At 40.5% G+C, this 18,234-nt stretch overlaps 1 protein-coding gene across 1 annotated transcript in view; it reads right to left on the reverse strand.

Moving 5' to 3' along the window:
• Positions 1 to 18,234, reverse strand: part of spop (speckle type BTB/POZ protein) — a gene marked incomplete at both ends in the record, with an annotated part of 58,172 nt that overhangs the window by 18,484 nt on the left and 21,454 nt on the right. Inside the window, 1 exon segment of the mRNA XM_083931280.1 lies at positions 3,474 to 3,651. Coding sequence (XP_083787406.1) covers positions 3,474 to 3,651 — 178 coding nt within the window.

The raw sequence follows: 18,234 nt of genomic DNA on the forward strand, positions 1-18,234 counted from the left end.
AGTTTGTGTCATCATGAATTGATGACCGCATCCTGGAGCACTGAAACCAAAGGCAGCTGAGTAAATGGGCAGGTAGAACTATGGGGACAAACCTACAGTAAGTCTGTCTGGCGCAGCTCAATACTGGTGAGCTCATACTGCAGCAACAAAGGGAAGGGGTGGGCGAAAGAGACAGAGAGAGAGAGGGTCATAGAAAGTGAATGGAGGTAGAGGAGAGGGAAAGAGAACTGTAGACAGGAACAGGGCTTAATGGGAAGTGAGCAAGATTTTTAGAGGAGAGAAAGAAGAGAAATTATAGAGGGATGTGATCACACAAAAGAAAGAGAGAGGGAGGCAGGAGAGAGGAACAAGAGAGAGAGAGAAAAATAGACAAAAGAGGGAATGAAAAAGGGAAACATGAAAGTAGAGGCAAGGAGGGTGTAGAAAAGAAAAGAAAGGGAAGGTAAGAGACACAGAGAGAGAACCAGATTGGTATAAAGATCACATGGCCAATGTGAAGCCAATTTGAGTTGCTCTCCCTCCATCGTTTGATCCCTCTCTGTCCGTCTCCACAGCGATTAGCGACCAGGAGAGTTGTCACGGGAACAGCCTAGAGGGGGGATAACGAGGAGGAGGGACGTAATCTGGACCAAGTAGAGCAGAGAGAGAGAGAGGGGGGGGGGGGGGAGAGACCCCAAACCACAGCAGCACATAATTAAAATGGCTCCTCACACACACATTTCAACAAATCCAATAATGAACAGCCTCTCCTTCCCTCCACAGAGACACACACAGTTCAGCAGTTTCCTCGAGCCTTTCCCTCTCTGAAGCTGTCCATCATTAAAGCGCCGACATCTGCAACAAGTTGCTCTCCGCGCACCGGCCACGTGTGTTTGTGTGAGTTCCAACACAACAAGGGTGTGGTCAACACTTTCAGTATGGATCGTTAATGTATTCAAATGTAACCATCCCTGTGGCAAACAAGTATTATTCATTAAGATGAAACGTTTGATGAAATATTTCCCGCCGTAATTGAATTCTCGTCACAGTGGGGAAGCATCTGAAGCAGCGTTTAGACCAAATCTAAAAAGTCTCTAATGAAACACATTATAATGACAAACATTAACTCCACCGCATGCATTAGTTAAGAAGTTATGGAATCTTAAAACACTTTATTACTTGATTAATCAATCAAGAGGCACCGCGTTTGATAACCTTTTAATTTAAGTAATTTATGAAGCAAAAATGCCAAAGAGTCACTGATTCTTTAAATGTCGTTTTAATTTCAGCGTCTTGGTTCAGGGTTGGGGAAGTTACATTTCAGTGCTTGACTTGTTTTATAAGACAAACAAGGCGGCTCTGAGTGTTTTTCGTTGTGCTGCCCGTGTACTTTAGAGAAGAAAAGAAGAATCAGGAATTTGTTTGGTGCGTCTGCATGTTTTAATAAAAAAAATTCCCTTTTTTAACATTTTGTCCCATCACTGATGAGAAGTTTATCCTATTTTCTGGCATGCTATGAACAAAACAATTGTAGACTAGAGCCGATCCCAGCTGACATCGGGCTTGAGGCAGGGTCCACACTGGACAGGACGCCAGTCTATCACAGGGCACAAAGAGACGAACAGAGACAGACAACCATTCACACCTACGGGCAATTTAGAGTCATCAGTGAACCTAACACATGCACATGTTTGGACTGTGGGAAGAAACCGGAGAACCCGGAGAAAATCCACGCAGACACGGGGAGAACATGCAAACTCCACACAGAAGGGCCCCAGCCGGGATTCGAACCAGTAACCCTCTTGTTGTGAGGCGACAGTGCTGTTCTAAAAGTTAATTAACAGAATACTCAATAATGAAACGAACATTACAAACAGATAGAGTCAATATCATATAATAATCAGAAATTGTAAGCTGTATATAGGCTAAGTGCACACAGACAGAGTGACAGATTGCCTGCCAGCTCATGGTCTATATCCGTCCTCTGCTTTACCTGATGAAGGTCTAAGGACCAAAATGAAATTGTATTACTCAATAAAGTTTATTGCAAGTAATAAGACATGTTAAAACTTTAAATTTACAGACACCACAATAGAAACGTACTAAAGCCAATCACTTGCTCATGAAAAAAGGTTTTACACCCGTGTTTTACAGGGGTCCCACTCTTTTCTCAAGATGAGTCTGCAGGACATTTTTAGTGATGATCTAACTGACATGATCGCATCATACATTAATATGTATGACCTTTGGGACTGTATCTCTGTACATTGCACATTTTTATACTCTCGTTACAGTAAAAAAGTACCAGTATTTATTGGTGTCCTACTCACATGTCCACACGTTTCCACAACATAAGAGAGCAGCCTACATATACAAATACATATGTTTTGAGGAGCTCTGACAGAGAGGCTAGTAGTTTATAATTATGAATTACAAATATCCAAAATTTCCAGCCGACGTCACAGTATGTTCCAGAACTTGGGTCAAAGGTGCAAAGTTATATTTTCATTTTGCTGTGGTGAGGATGGATCATTGGCTAACGTGGGCTTGAGCTTCTCTATACACTGCCAGCTACAGGTCTGGCATGCTCTTGACGGCATATATACAGTACACGGGTTAGGGTAAAACGGACAAATGGACTTGGTAAATGGACTTGTACTTATATAACAGGTGGTGAAGTCAGCAGGGAAGACATACAAATATGCACACACAGACAAAGACACACAAACACATACACCTTTCTAGTCTTCTCACTACTCAAGGCGCTTTCACAGTGTTTGTCACATTCACCCGTTCACACAGACATTCACACTGATGGCATTGAACATCTACATACCATCTAATCTAATCATTCACACCACATTCACACAGCCATGTGCAGCACAAGGAGCAATTCAGGGTTCAGTGTCTTGCCCAAGGACACTTCGACATGCAGACCGGGGGAGCTGAGGATCGAACCGCCGGTCTTTTGAATGGAGGACGACCCACAAGTGTGCATGATGTTACTTTTGAAAATGTCCGCTTATGAAAAAGCCGGTCACGTGAAAATGTAGCCTTATTCTCAGCTATATGTAAATATGCTATATGTAAATATCTAATACAATACGTTTAAATAATTTTCCAGGACAACACAAGGACATTTCACTTTTTCTCTCACTAACCATGCGTATTCCGTGACTGGAAAATGAGTCAACCCCTTATTGTTATGGTACGGTCCCATCCTACCACAGTGCCCCACATCTGACCCCGAAAAAAAACGTAAATTAGAAGATTCCTCAGTCAGGACGGTTCTGTAATGACTAAATTCCTGTCCTAAGATAAAAAAAATTCCTAAATGTAGTTAGCAAACATGTTGTTGTAATACCAAAAATCCTGAACTCCATCCTTAATTTAGACAGGATAGGATTTTAGACTAAGGAACTTTCTATAATGAGTGACCAGACAGATAATCCATTACCCTTTTCAGATGTGATGAATTAAAAGCATAGCCTCACCTGCCAGGATGGCTTTGTGAGACTGGAATTTTTGCCCGGCCACACACAGGGAGCAGTCAGTAGATCGAGAGTTTTCCCACACATCTCCCAGCTCCTTGGCCGGCCTGCAGTCAGGAACCTTTACCGTGTTTGTCGTGCTCTGCCCTGAGATGTTCACAGAGTCCTGCACCACACTCACCTGAAAACACACACAAAGTACCATTTAATGTTTTTACTTTAGCTGGTCTCAATACAAACATACATACATACATGCATGATAAAATCAATTACCAAGTGTGAACTGCTCTATTCACACTCACCGATTCACGCGGATGCAAAAAAAACGCATGCAATGTTGATTGAAAATAAATGAAATCAGCTAACTGAACATGCTGTGACTGATGAATGTGGTTCTCCTCTGTGATCAATACATCAGACTCTCAACATAGCGGCTATTCAAAGACAACCCATTCTTCCTTCTTTATCCAATCAGATCGGCTACGCTCTCAAACAAGCCAGAAAATCGTTGAAGGCAAATTGGGAGTGCGAGTGTGTGTGTGTGTGTGTGTGTTTGTGTGTGTTTGTGTGTGTGTGTGTGTGTGTGTGCGTGTGTCTTTGTCTGTGTGTGTGTGTGTGTGTGTGTGTGTCTGTGTGTGTGTGCGTGTGTGTGCGTGCGCGCGCACGCATATTTGTATGTCTTCCCTGCTGACTTCACCACCTGTTCGAGACAATGGCCACCAGACTCATTTATCTCTCAACAGGACTCACTGCAAACACACACACACACACAGACACAGACACACACACACACACACACACACATACACACACACACTAATTACTAAGTAATTTCTGAGAGCCTGGGCTGACTGACTTGCACTTTTTTACCTGCGTGCTGTGCCATCTAATCAAATACCAGGTAGTTACCCCAGAGCCCTGCACAGAGCATATCCAGTTAGTGATTTAAAATTTGTGATTGAACTGGACGAATGAGAACATTCACAGGCTTATTGTGATTGAACTGTCTAATAAATAATAGCATCGCACTAATTTCAGGTGAAAATAAGTTCTTGAGTAGTCCTAGAGGATTTGCATTAATAGAGCATCAAATTGATTATTGGTTTTACTCAAGTTTCCTGAAGTAATTTAGTGAATAACAATGTTAGGTGACGACGTGTTGGACCACGTTAAATGAAACTCAGTAACTTAAAGAGAAAAAGAGAACATTATATATTATTATATTAACTATATATGCTGCTACATATTTTACTGTATGTATTATTTATCATATACTATAATATATTTGATATTCTATGCTATAATGCTGTACTATACTATATGTTTATTATGATACAACACTACACCAGTATAGTTTACCATATATTATTATGTTAATATGTTACACTCATTTTAATTTTACATACCTCGCTTTATGTTTTTTTAAATTCATCTTTTTATCTGTATTTATTTCAGTCCTTGCGCTGCTGCAACAGCTGAATTCCCCCTTTAGGGATCAATAAAGACTCATCTTATCTTAAATATTATCAGTGTGAGAAATACATTCAGCAGATTTGATTCTGCTATTTCTTCGCTCACACTTTCAAATTATTATAACATAATCATAATGATTATATTATATAATTATAACAATATAAAACATCTTATTTCTAATAAGCTGTAGCCTCATGGCCAACATACATGGCAGAGATGCAGCATGATGAGTCAGCTGAGCGCTTCCATTCTCTACGCACAGCTACTAGGCTCTCCTACGGTTAAAAGCTACATAGAACTTGGGCTGTGCTATAATTCAGTTTGATAATTAATTGTCTTTCAATGGAATTGTATCATATATCGAGATTTTGTGACACACAATTGAGTTTTCTAAATTGACAGTAACAACTCAAATGAACTCAGACCTCTCATAAAATACTATCTGAGGTACATGAGGGGATATCATTTGAACATTGCAGTTTTCGCTTTATAATCAAACTTTTTTTTTATATATATCAAACATTATTGACCAACCAGTACAATATAAAAATGTCTATCTTACATGTTTGTCCCTAAAAAGGACGGTCATCCACGTAAAACAAGTGCACGAAAGGACAGGATTATGCAAAAACTGCCCCCCCCCCTCTTCCGGCCCAGGCCCGTTTGTACTCACATTACTCGAAATGACCCGGGAATGTGTATTTCTTATACGTCATCACCCCTCAGAGATTTAGTTTTGTCAGTCTGTTTTTGAACGTTTCATCTGTCCAACTGTTCTGTTTCAACTGTAGCAAACACTTTCACCTCCGCATCAAATCACCGCGAACCCATCGCCGGCATCTTTTCAAATGTCGCGAGGAGCAGGCGCTGATGCTCGCGCTCGTACACATGCGCACGCTCGTGCCTGTGAAGCCACCTCTCTCACTTGGGCTGCGGCTGGCAAGCTTGCCGTGCCTGGGCGTGGAACAGTTGCACTCACACTGCTCAAACGAACTAGACTTTAGCCGTGAAGCGTGCTTGGGCGCGGTACGAATGGACAGTGTGAGTGCGCCCTAAGAAACCCACTACAGTTACCGAACTGTGTAAGAAACTGCAAGAAGAATGGACCAAGACCAAGACCTGTGGGCGCAGATGTGTTGAAGTGATTCAAAGTAAGGACCTCTACACTTCCTGTTCATTTTTTAACCCTGTAGCCCTAAGAAAACATTGTTTGAACCTTCTTTTCTGACACAATGGTTACTGTTCCCTAATTGTGCTCACTGTTTTGTTTTTTTCACAAAATAAAGGTTTTGGTTGAAGGGCCTTGGTTATTTAAAAAAGCATGGCAGTACAGCAGTGGTATAGCCACAGCAGATATGCTATCACATTATGGATGATAAAAAATAACAATATTTAAGAAAAAAAATCAAGTATTTATTAGTTGTTCTCTAATTTGTAGTGTGTATTGAACTATGAAATGAACTGTATTGTGATAGATTTTGGTCATATCCATCAACGCTACATAGAACTGTGTAAAAAAATAAGTACATTGCGTTTAAAAAATGATCAAATAAATACCTTGTTGTACCAGAGGCAATATGAGCCAGCAGCCATGTGGGTGTTTGAATATTTCACATGCAAATAAATTAGAGAAATCAATATACCTACCTATAGTGAAAACAATCCAGTTAATTAATTTAGCAAAAGTTAATATACAGTAGCCTCCACCGCCTACCTGATGCGTCACATTCGCGCCCAATGTATTTCCTATTAATTTATTTGATCATGACTAAGATTAAACTCTCTAAACAGAAACTTTTAATATTAACTTCACAAAACATTTGTTTTTTAATCGATTGAAAGTGTTGTTTTACGTTTTGCTCACATTATCTTACAGAGGCTCACTGTTTAATCGGTTGCTTATTACATTCTGCATAATGACTCTGATCAGAGAAAACACCAGATATGCAAAGAAAAAAATCATGAACAGCTCTTAAACACAGTCACAAAACTGTTTTCAAGAAAAAGGCTGCAAATCCCCACAAAGTGACCTTGCTGTTAAAGCTTCAGGGAGTCTGACACCCAAAAAAAACACCATAAAAAAAAAACCTCCCTCCTCATCTATCCATCCATCCGCCCGCCTATTCGTCCAATAGCACATCCATCCACCTATTCAGCTCACACAATAAGAGTCCTAGAAAAAGCAGGAGAAGCACATACAATAGACAAGTGCATGGCAAGCAGGAAATTGAATGTCAAGAAGCCTTGTTTGCTCCTGATGGAGGTTTGAGAGTTAGCCTGAAGGGGACAGAAAGACAGAGAAAAAAGAGACAGAAGGAAAGATAATAAAACAGAAGAAGAGAGTGAGAGAAGGGAGGAGGAGGAGAGGGAGGTATAGGGATAATACAAAAAGCAGAGAGAATACAGATGCAGAGATACAGAGAAGAGAATAGAGAGGCCGTCGCACATATAAGACGATGGGAAGGTGAGTGTGAGCGAGCTATTGGTGGGATCTACAGTTGGAGATGGCCTCTCATAAGCAGCAGCTCATTCCTGGCAAAGAAATGACAGAGACAGGGAGAAGAAAATGTGACTTTTTTTTTTGAAGAGGAGAGCATTCAATATGTGTGTGAATGGGTCTGTGAGAATGTGTGACAGTCTGGTTTCCACAGCTGGCTCTATTAATCACACTCCAGGGGAATGCAGGTCTGACTGACTGACGTGCATCTCCTCGCACACATTCACATGATGTCCTGCGAGTGTGTGTCCTGCTCACACACTCGCTGACATTCATAAAACACTGATTAGCAATACAGAAGGCCTGGTACAGAGAGGGAGCTGCTGAGTACAGGAGAAGAGAGGGAGAAAAACAAAAAGAGAGACAAAGAGACAGAGGGCAGAGAACAGAAGTTCAGTCAGCTCAAGTTGGAATGAAAAATGGCTTTGGGAGAGGAGGGCGGCGAGTCCAGCACTGTGTCCTGAGTACACACTGAAAATAAATAAATAATTAAATGCTGAAAAAGCGAATTGGAAGGGAAGCTAGTGAGTCTGGTCAATGCATTTTGGTATAAATAGCCCAATTAGCATGGTGGAGCCGTCCTGAGCTCTCAGACGCAGCGTGGCAGAGCCGGTCTAATTACTGGCTAACTTGACCAATTATTCCACTGTTTAACCAGGCAGAAACTAAATCGCAGCACCTGGTTATTTAGACACACTGGATGCACTGAAAGTCTTCACGCCATTAGCTGTCATCTTCAGTCATTGTCAACCTCCTCCTCCTCCTCCTCCTCTTTCTCTTGCAAACAATCTTTCTCATACTGGAGAAGTGAACAAGGATGCAGCCCGTTTAGCTATATTTGTATGCTGAAAAGACTGACAAACATACACCACATCTATAATGTTACCAGTAGGCTTGCCAGGGTATATCCAGATGTCGATCCGACTTGCTCCTGTTGCTGGCTCCGGCTACCCTCTACCATATGTTCTGGGCCTGCCCAAAGTTGATACAGTTTTCATCTTTCATTTTTGATACTTTTCTAACATCTGTGACAGAGAGATAAGCCCGGCTAAAAACCACAATATTTGGTGTGACCCAAATATGGGATGGCGATATCAGACGCCATTGCGTTTTCATCTCTATTGGCCAGACGTCTTATTTCGTGTAACTGGAGGTCAGATATGCCTCACACACACTTGAAACTTGAGAGGTTGAAACACTCCATCAGGGGTTCAACCCAGAGATTTTATAAGGCATGGCAGCCATTTCTGAATTATTTTAACTTACAATTTCCTGCTGGAAACACTGGGACATAACGGATTCACAGGCTCTGTAACTCTGTAACATGACAGGTTGTTTTTTTTGTTGCTGTTGCTTTTATTATTGTATATGTTGGGGTTGCTGTCTGGGGACCCAATAAAAATATTTAAATAAAAATTGAATGCTACTAGCTGTGACAAAAACAACAGTATTTTTACCTTTTGTGTGTGTCTCATCATAGCAAAATGTTGTTCAACTGTACCTAGGACCTACACCTACTGTAGCACCTAATGTACACCTAACACATAGTTCTAGTTTTGAGTCTTAGTGTGTCTGTCTGTGGTCAGATTTTGCATAGCAAATGTACAAGATTCAGTCACATAACATTGCATTTCATTTAACTGACTCTTCTGTCAAAAGCGACTTGCAATAAGTGCATTCAACAATTAGGTTATAAACCAGAAGTGCAAGTAATTAAGTGAGTGCGGTAGCTTAAAATAAGCTGATGTTTAGAGTGCTACATATAGGTGTTTTGTTTGATTTTTTTAGTTATCTTTTTAGCCAAGGTGCAGTCGAAAGAGATGTGTTTTTAGCCTGCGGCGAAATATGCGTAGATTTTCTGCCTTCCGAATGTCGATGGGGAGGTCGTTCCACCATTTGGGAGCCAGGATGGCAAACAGTCGTGACTTAGTCGAGTGACTCTGTGTTCCTCTCTGTGAGGGAGCGGCAAGCTGAATTGCCAAAACAGTACAGGTATGTAGTTGAGATCAAAATGAAAGCCAAGTTAGAAACTGTGTGTGATCCGAGCAGGGGAGAAGAGAAGTCGGCGGGGAGAAAGGTAAGGGGCATTGCACTTTGAATATCAAAAGAAAGGCAAATTCTGATCTGGTGGTTTTGGGGATCATCAAAGTGAGAAAAAGTAGAAGAAGAATCATATATAAAGCTATAAAAATCCTTGGCAAATGCCATAATCCAGCCAGCAGTGGTGAAAACATCTAAGTCCCAGCACAGTGTTGGGCTGACCAACCTCCTGATTTTTATTTACTCCCCAGTGATGTTAATTATGATGATGACAGAAATACATTCTGTGTACAACCCTCGGTAAACAATAACAGTAATGAAGAATCATTGCAGCTATATCACCACAATCATCATTTGTTTTGGTAATTAAGTTCCCAGGATAAGTACTTACTAAAGTGTTCGCCTCCCAGTTAGTTCCTCAGACATCAAGATGGATCTGTCGTAAGCTCCCTCTCAGGCCTCCAGGCAACGCAGAGTTAATATTGAGTTTCAGCACCCAGTTGATTTATTCATAATGCATCAAATGGATTTACAGTGCTTTTCCATGCGTGAAATAGTTTGAAAAAAGAAAAAAAAATCTAATCAAATGAAATTCATTAAGTTACGGAACACTTGTTCTTTTACCTCCCAAGTCTCATTTTTCTCTGTTCAGTCCTGTGCATTCACACTTTCATACACTCACCTTATCAAATACACAAACACACACCACTTCTTCACTTCACTGCAGCTGCAACATTTTCAAAAGCAAATCTAAGGGATTTTCTTTCGGTTAAATTGGCAATATAACATTTGCATAAATATTATTTGATTTTGCAAATTGCATAGTTTTACTGACCTGATTTGGGGCATTCTCAGTTATCTGAGCTGTATTGCTGCAGACCTAATTGGCAACGATATGGCACTTGGTAGCTCCATGCCAGTGATTCCCAACCAGTAAAAATTATGATTTCATTAAAAGAATATATCTACATATTACAATATGCAAAAAGTCAACTGTAACACCTGGACACTACATGTTGCAGTTTTGTAAGAGTGTGGGAAAACTATAGTTAGCAAGCAAGCACAGAAGTTTAAACAGGCTAAAATAATCGATAAATTGTTAAATTTGTAAGCTAAAAGTACTGGATGAATGGCTGAAATAGTTAGCTAAAAGTACTGGATGAAGGGTTGAAATATTTAGCTAAAAGTACTGGATCAATGGTTGAAATAGTTAGCTAAAAGTACTGGATCAATGGTTGAAATAGTTAGCTAAAAGTACTGGATATTGCTAAATTTGTAAGCTAGAAGTACTGGATGAATGGCTGAAATAGTTAGCTAAAAGTACTGGATGAAGGGTTGAAATAGTTAGCTAAAAGTAATGGATGAGTGGTTGAAATAGTTAGCTAAAAGTACTGAATGAATGGTTGAAATAGTTAGCTGAAAGTAATGGATAAGTGGTTGAAATAGTTAGCTAAAACTACCGGATGAATGGTTGAAAGAGTTAGCTAAAAGTACTGGATGAATGGTTGAAATAGTTAGCTAAAAGTACTGGATGAATGGTTGAAATAGTTGGTTCAAAGTACCGGATGAATGGTTGAAATAGTTAGCCAAAAGTACCGGATGAATGGTTGAAATAGTTAGTTCAAAGTACTGGATGAATGGTTGAAATAGTTAGCCAAAAGTACTGGATGAATGGTTGAAATAGTTAGCTGAAAGTAATGGATGAGTGGTTGAAATAGTTAGCTAAAACTACCGGATGAATGGTTGAAATAGTTAGCTAAAAGTACTGGATGAATGGTTGAAATAGTTAGCTAAAAGTACTGGATGAATGGTTGAAATAGTTGGTTCAAAGTACCGGATGAATGGTTGAAATAGTTAGCCAAAAGTACCGGATGAATGGTTGAAATAGTAAGCTAAAACTATGGGATGAATGGTTGAAATAGTTAGCTAAAAGTACTGGATGAATGGTTGAAATAGTTAGCTAAAAGTACTGGATGAATGGTTGAAATAGTTAGCTAAAAGTACTGGATGAATGGTTGAAATAGTTAGCCAAAAGTACTGGATGAATGGTTGAAATAGTTAGCTAAAAGTACTGGATGAATGGTTGAAATAGTTAGCCAAAAGTACTGGATGAATGGTTGAAATAGTTAGCCAAAAGTGCTGGATGAATGGTTGAAATAATTAGCTAAAACTACGGGATGAATGGTTGAAATAGTAAGCTAAAAGTACTGGATGAATGGTTGCAATAGTTAGCTAAAACTATGGGATGAATGGTTGAAATAGTTAGCTAAAAGTACTGGATGAATGGTTGAAATAGTTAGTTCAAAGTACTGGATGAATGGTTGAAATAGTTAGCCAAAAGTGCTGGATGAATGGTTGAAATAATTAGCTAAAACTACGGGATGAATGGTTGAAATAGTAAGCTAAAAGTACTGGATGAATGGCTGAAATAGTTAGCTAAAAGTACTGGATGAATGGTTGCAATAGTTAGCTAAAACTTTGGGATGAATGGTTGAAATAGTAAGCTAAAACTATGGAATGAATGGTTGAAATAGTTAGCTAAAAGTACTGGATGAATGGTTGAAATAGCTGGTTCAAAGTACTGGATGAATGGTTGAAATAGTTAGCCAAAAGTGCTGGATGAATGGTTGAAATAATTAGCTAAAACTACGGGATGAATGGTTGAAATAGTAAGCTAAAAGTACTGGATGAATGGCTGAAATAGTTAGCTAAAAGTACTGGATGAATGGTTGCAATAGTTAGCTAAAACTTTGGGATGAATGGTTGAAATAGTAAGCTAAAACTTTGGGATGAATGGTTGAAATAGTTAGCTAAAACTTTGGGATGAATGGTTGATATAGTTAGCTAAAACTTTGGGATGAATGGTTGAAATAGTTAGCTAAAACTATGGGATGAAGGGTTGAAATAGTTAGCCTAAAGTACTGGATAAATTGTTAATTTGTAAGCTAAAAGTACCGGATGAATGATTGAAATTGTTTTTTGAGACATTCTACTACAGACTAAATGAACTGACAGAATGAGAGGGGAGACAAACCTGCCCATTCTGCTGGCAGTGGCAGGGTCTAACAGAAAGTTTTAGTAAGTGGCTGCCAGGGCGGCAAACAGCTCCTGCCAGAATGGTAGCAGCATTTTAATTGTTTATAATTCAGAGTGACAATGGTCCTGTGTAATTGCATCCCATATTTCAATAATAAAAACGGATACCAAGATTAGCTCGACATATTCAGATCCATTGTGCACCTGCTGCAGCACTGCCTCTATTTATTTATTTTATTTTTTTACAGCCACACTCTTCTATTCATTAGCTCCCGTTACCCCCCCCCCATGTTTTGATGAAATTACTACTTGTCATTCATTCGGCTCTCGCTCATTGTCGATAGGTCATCACTAGGCTATTTTACTTTCACGTTTTATTTCCGGTAGAGTAAATCAATGAACTAGCAGGCTCCTTTGCACAGGGAAAGCTTCTACACTCTGAGCGTTTAATAAACATGAACCATGTTTTCTATCTTGCACACTGACAAAAACAATAATTTTACCTCATAGAACATGGGAGTTGTTGGTCTTTCGCCTCCTTGATCTGATAGTTTGTCTGTGTTAATGATGGACTGTTGCGTGTGGCCATGAAAGATCTCCTCCATGTGTCTAAACCTGTTTTCCCTTTTCTCAGCAGGCTGACACAACTGCAGCCGATCAACTCCCTGATTGCCAACCTGCTATATAAAACCAGCAAGACCATTCCCTCGGGAGACACAGACCCACCAGCACCTTTTGGGCCCACATTATGATTTGTTAAAAGCTTTGTTTTAGTAGTTGTTTTATTTTTGGCCTGGAGATGGCTGGCGGCCTTCTTTCTTCGTTTGGTTTTTAGTTTGTAATTTGGTTTTGTAAGGTAGGGAGGGGGGCCAGCTCCGACGTCCCTAAAAGGGGTGGCCTGGTCCCCCCTCCATTTTAGCTGAGTTTGGCCGGCATCTCCAGGTCCCTTTTTGGGTTTGCCGATTTCTTTTATAGTAAGATCCTTATTTGTATTTCGCTAGTTTTTCTTCAGGAATGTTTGTTTCCTGTTGGGATAAGTTTTTTAATAAAAACCGTTAAAAGTTCTGTCTTCTTTGGTGTCCTTCTTTTAGGCTTCGGTCTCCAGTTTGAGCCACTAGTCAATTTATTCAATTGTTTGGAGGGCGTAACATGGACTTTAAAAAATAAATAAGCCCTGATTTGTATTGCCAGTTTAAACCTACAGTTTTGCGCCTCTTTTGTTTTGTGCCGCACTGTACAATGACATACAGCTTGTCAAATGAATTAATTGATAGAGAAAAAATCACGAGTGGCAGCCCTAAACTATATCATACCTACAATGTTTCAAATCAAACACCATATTAGTCTGCGTGAGGAACAAAACAAATGTATTCAACAAAATTATTTAAATTCCCTTTACAGCAGTACAACAGCGTTGCACTGTTGCTTCATTATGAGCTTCATCTGTTGATTAAAGGAAAATTGACTACAACCTACATGAAATACTGCACATCACAGATTCTATCACACACATTTGAAACTAAGTCTCGCCGAGGTGGTTGTGTATTAAATAAGTCCAGTATTTCCATTAAAACCCTATAAACACACGGTCAACATACACACTAACACTGCTTCAGCTTAACAGATCTGTGATCTTTAAAGCTGTCCTCTGAACCCTCTGAGCACAAAGCTCATCACCAGCTTTTTATAATGCATGACTCGCGCTCGACTCACCAGCCAGCCAGAGTACACAGGCTCCATGTCACAGACCCACTCCACAGCTGTCTTTCAACCTCTCCCTTTCTTATTCATCCTCTCCACCCACTTTTACATGTTATCGCTCACCAAAAATGAAAAACACTCAGAGCAATGACAGGATATTTTAGTCAGGATTCAGAGTTGAAACCCTCTGGCAGCTGTAAAAGGAGACTGAACTGATTAAAACCGAGAGGAAAAAAACTAAACACTAATAGACAAACATCGCCCCAAATGCGCCCCAATGCTATTACACAAAATTCAAAAATAAACACTGCACTCATTTTCCTCAGAAGACAATAGCTAGAACTTTCTTTAATTACAGACTATTCATTTCATCCAAGTTATAATAGTGTTTGAAGCAGCTTATCCAACGTATAAAAAGCTTTTACAGTCGCTGCTCTAACAAGCTACTGTTTGGTAGGTTTTTTTTTTGGAGCAAAATATGTGACATGCTTTGTATTTCTGTTTGAAATAGTTGAAAAACTGGGCAGCGACAGACACCACACTGGAGGAGGAAGAAAAAAAAGAGCGCCTCATCACAGAATATAAGAAAAACACATAACAATCATAATAAATCAGATACTAAAGAGTGCCAATGTGAGCAGGAGCAGCAGCCACAGTGATCTGTTAGATGAGGAGCTGCAGGCGACACTCCTCAGCAAGGTAACCAGCTTTACGAGTATCAGATGTGCCACTTGCTCTTCTCTTAAACTTTATCACCAGTGAACACAGGTGTTGAGAAATCATCCAGGACTATTATCTGAGGCTACTACTACTGTTTTGGTTTAAAAACACGCATCTCTTTCTTTCAGTAACAGTTTCACCTCGTCATCGGTCCGCGCAAATAAATCTCTGGTCTTACTGTTCAGCATTGCTGTTCTTACTCTGAAGTCTTTTCTGTATTTTTGTCTTACAAGTCCATGATTTTCAACTGCCCAGTGTATGTGAATTGTCACATGATGCGTTTTCAAGTGTGTTAATCTAGACAGAGGTTCTTTCTGAAACACTTAAAATTGCCTGTTCGAGTCCCTGTGTGGACCATGAATGGAGCGTGGACTGGTGGCTGGAGAGGTGCCAGTACATCTCCTGGGCACTGCCGAGGTGCTGTTGAGCAAGGCACCGGACCCCCAACTGCTCGGGGCACTGAACCATTGGCAGCCCCCTCGCTCTGACATCTCTCCATTAATGGCATGTATATAGGTCCTGTTTGTGCACATGTGTATTTCGGGCCTGTGTGTTTGTAACCTATATAATAATAATAACAGAGTGAAAAAAATGTATTTCCCTTGCGGGATAAATAAAAGGAATTCTTCTTCTTCTTCTTGCTTTACATTGAGTAGCAGCATAAAGCATAGTCAACTGTTAACAAGAGCATAATACTGTGTTTCTTATGAGTGCTTATAAATGTAAATCATAAATTTCCATAACACTTACATAGTGTTAACACATAATAAAGTTCGAAACATAATGCCTTGTAAGACTTTTAATACCTATTTATTGACGCTTGTTACAAGGGCCTGAATATGTAATCTTACATAATCTCACCACTGTATGCACCCATTCATGTATTAGAGCGGTCACTTCCGTTGGCTGTTGCAGGGACCCAGCTGTATCCATTTCAATGGCTCAGTCCAAAGACAGGCGGGCCGGCCTGCCACCTACACAGAGGTATTTAGGTAAATCTGCACAGACAGAGGCATATTTCATGCATGGTTTGAAGTCAAGCTGCTGAACGAGTATCGTGGACTGCGCCCCACTTCACAGCCGAGCGCGCTGTGCCTGGCTGACCCTGTTCTTAAACACACACAAGCAGACACATGCTTTCAGACACAGAGTTTTACACACACACACACACACACACACACACACACACACACACACACACACACACACACACACACACACACACACACACACACACACTTACACACACAGTATCACCACTGACATTAAGCATGGGCCTTTGCAGACCGACTGTAAGCACCAGCCATTTGGGTCTCTTTTTAAGTACTTTTGTTTTCTCTGCAGGAAGATCCCAGACGCTTCAGTGATAGCTTTGAGACTGCGAGGCCCGATCTAAAGTGCTTGAAGGAAATGTTTGGACGAAGAAAACAAATAAAAAAGCAGGCGAAAGTTGCCTGTTTGTTCAATTTCTGCTGCCTTTACTAGAAGAAAAAGGGCTTATGTTGGGATATCAAAGACCTGTTGATGTGGTGGTGCTGGTGCAAAAGTGTTGCAAAGGCAGTATCAATTAAATGGTACACTATGGCCCAAAAGTGGGGGTCAACAAGCTAACACAGTAAATAACCCATTGTAATAAAAGGATCAAGCTTGCTCATTCTCTTCCAATTCTCTCTCAGTATTTGCACTTCCATCTCTTTGATAAGGTCTTTGATCCCCTTTTTAAGTGATCCAAATGATCCAACCCTTTTCACTTCTGCTCCCTGCTCTGGAGTGAAAGATTGTTTTTGTCTCCCTCTTTTTACACAAATCCAAATCTCTATATGCATCCTTTCTCCCTCGCCATCTTCCCACCTCTGCCTCTTTATCCTGCACCGAGAGCTGGTTATACTCTATGTGTGTGTGTGTGTGTGTGTGTGTGTGTGTGTGTGTGTGTGTGTGTGTGTGTGTGTGTGTGTGTGTGTGTGTGTGTGTGTGTGTGTGTGTGTGTGTGTGTGTGTGTGTGTGTGTGTGTGTGTGTGCGTTGCTCAGTGTGCAGGGAGGGAGCAGCTGGAGCATCTGCAGTCGTCTCCTCTGACAGCAGCACGGCATATGGCAGGGCCCTGTGAAGGATGGGTGCTGTCACCCGGCAAAGTGCTTACCCACCGACAGGAGAGGCAAGCCGCACTTACACCATGAGGAAGAGGAGGAAACAGCTGAACAGCAGCACCCCACTCATTTATACTCCTGCCGCCACCTCGCCCCAGGAGGGAGGCACTTGGTGGAGCCTTGAAGAAAAGACCTCCAACTGGCAAGCGGTGGCGAAGACGCCGGTTAAAATGCATTGCAGTAAATCGCATCAAAGGTCGGCTATTTGCGGAAGATAAACCAATCGAGAGGAATTCTCACAAATGCGTTCATCACTCATGTGGGTGTCACACGGAGTGCATAAGCCTGGTTACTGTGCAGTACATTCATAATGTTTAAATATGCAAAGGCAGGCTTTTTACCACTGTGAATAAGGAGACAAAAAGTACTTATTGTAAAAATGTACTGGAGTTGAACAATATTTCCAGAAAGGTTAATTTTCCAAGCCGTGAAACCGTGTCCCTGTGTCAACTGTCATCTCCTGGTACATGCTAAATATGTATTTTCCTGTAATTTTTTAATCTTCCTGTAAAACTTTACATTAATTTTGATGACTCATCTTGTACTTGGGGAGCGTATAGATACATGTCGGCAATTAAATTTGATTTGCGGGGACTTGTTAACCCAGACCATCATAGAAAAGCGCACTTGATCCGGCTTTACTGTCATTATGTGAGTCATACTGTGGCAGCTAGCAGAGTAATATTATAGAAGAATTTTTATTTGAATTTGAATTGTCAAAAACTGTGTTTACCTTTCCAAAGAACGGGGTTCAGGTGTGTCTCCTCCTGATCTCACTATAGCTCCATGCCACGTCGTAGGCTTACTTGCTCAGCTACACACACTTTTGAGAGATATAATCATGTGTGAAGGATCTAATTTAAATCCCTCCCACAGGTTGATTTAAATCAGCCAGAGACACGTCACATTATTGAATGAGATAAACACGTGTATGTAAAATTTAAAAAAACCCTGGGCCAGATTTACCCAGAAAATTGTGTTTTTATTTGAGTTTACAGACACAATCTGTGAGTATTCTCCATCTCATCATTACACAGTCAGCTCCTGGACTGAACTTGGCACTGAATCCCCAATACGACCTCAGAAAGTGAAGGAGTGCTCATCAGTTCAGAAGTGGGATTCTGTTACTGTTTTACTAATACAATTCTATTA

The sequence above is a fragment of the Echiichthys vipera genome, assembly GCF_963691815.1.
Source record: "Echiichthys vipera genome assembly, chromosome: 17".
In the NCBI taxonomy this organism is placed as follows: domain Eukaryota; kingdom Metazoa; phylum Chordata; class Actinopteri; order Perciformes; family Trachinidae; genus Echiichthys; species Echiichthys vipera.